A 533-nucleotide genomic window follows, 5' to 3' on the forward strand; every position below is an offset into this window, starting at 1 on the left:
GCCTCCCTGCGGGGCCAGGAGACCAGGGAGAGGGGTCTTGTTTTTGGTGAGGGAAGAGGAGGGCAAAGTTCGGGGCTTGTTGGGGACGGAGTGCCCTCACTCAGCCTGTTTCCTGCAGGCGGCCCATTGCGACGCCTGGTACCGGCCAATTACGCAGACGGTGTGTATCAAGCTCTGGGAGAGCCGCAGCTTCCCAACCCGCGCCAACTCAGCAACGCCGCCATGCAGGGCCCAGCCGGGCTGGCATCCCGCCGCAACCGCACCGTGCTGGGGGTCTTCTTCGGTGAGGGCAACGTGGGAAAACACGAGGGCCGACCCACTGAGCCCCTCTGCAAGTCCTCAGCCACACACCCGACCCCCACTAAGCAGCACGAGGCTTTTTCATCTCAGAGGGATCTGGGGTTTCCATTCAGGGACCTTTGCTCCCATACATTTTCTTTTACCCCTTATTCCAAACCCAGGAGTAACCCTGGCCCTCCATTATAGTTTTCAGGAGCTGAGTCCCCTGCCACGCTCTCCTCTCAATGCGATCA

The 533-nt window shown here is 60.6% G+C and overlaps 1 protein-coding gene across 1 annotated transcript in view; it reads left to right on the forward strand.

The window, feature by feature from the left end:
• The window catches only part of DUOX2 (dual oxidase 2), a 22,440-nt gene that overhangs the window by 4,497 nt on the left and 17,410 nt on the right, over window positions 1–533 (forward strand). Inside the window, exon 5 of the mRNA XM_014548826.1 lies at window positions 110–283. Coding sequence (XP_014404312.1) covers window positions 110–283 — 174 coding nt within the window. The remainder of the gene's footprint in view (window positions 1–109; window positions 284–533) is intronic.

Source organism: Myotis brandtii, unplaced genomic scaffold, assembly GCF_000412655.1.
Source record: "Myotis brandtii unplaced genomic scaffold, ASM41265v1 scaffold521, whole genome shotgun sequence".
NCBI lineage: Eukaryota > Metazoa > Chordata > Mammalia > Chiroptera > Vespertilionidae > Myotis > Myotis brandtii.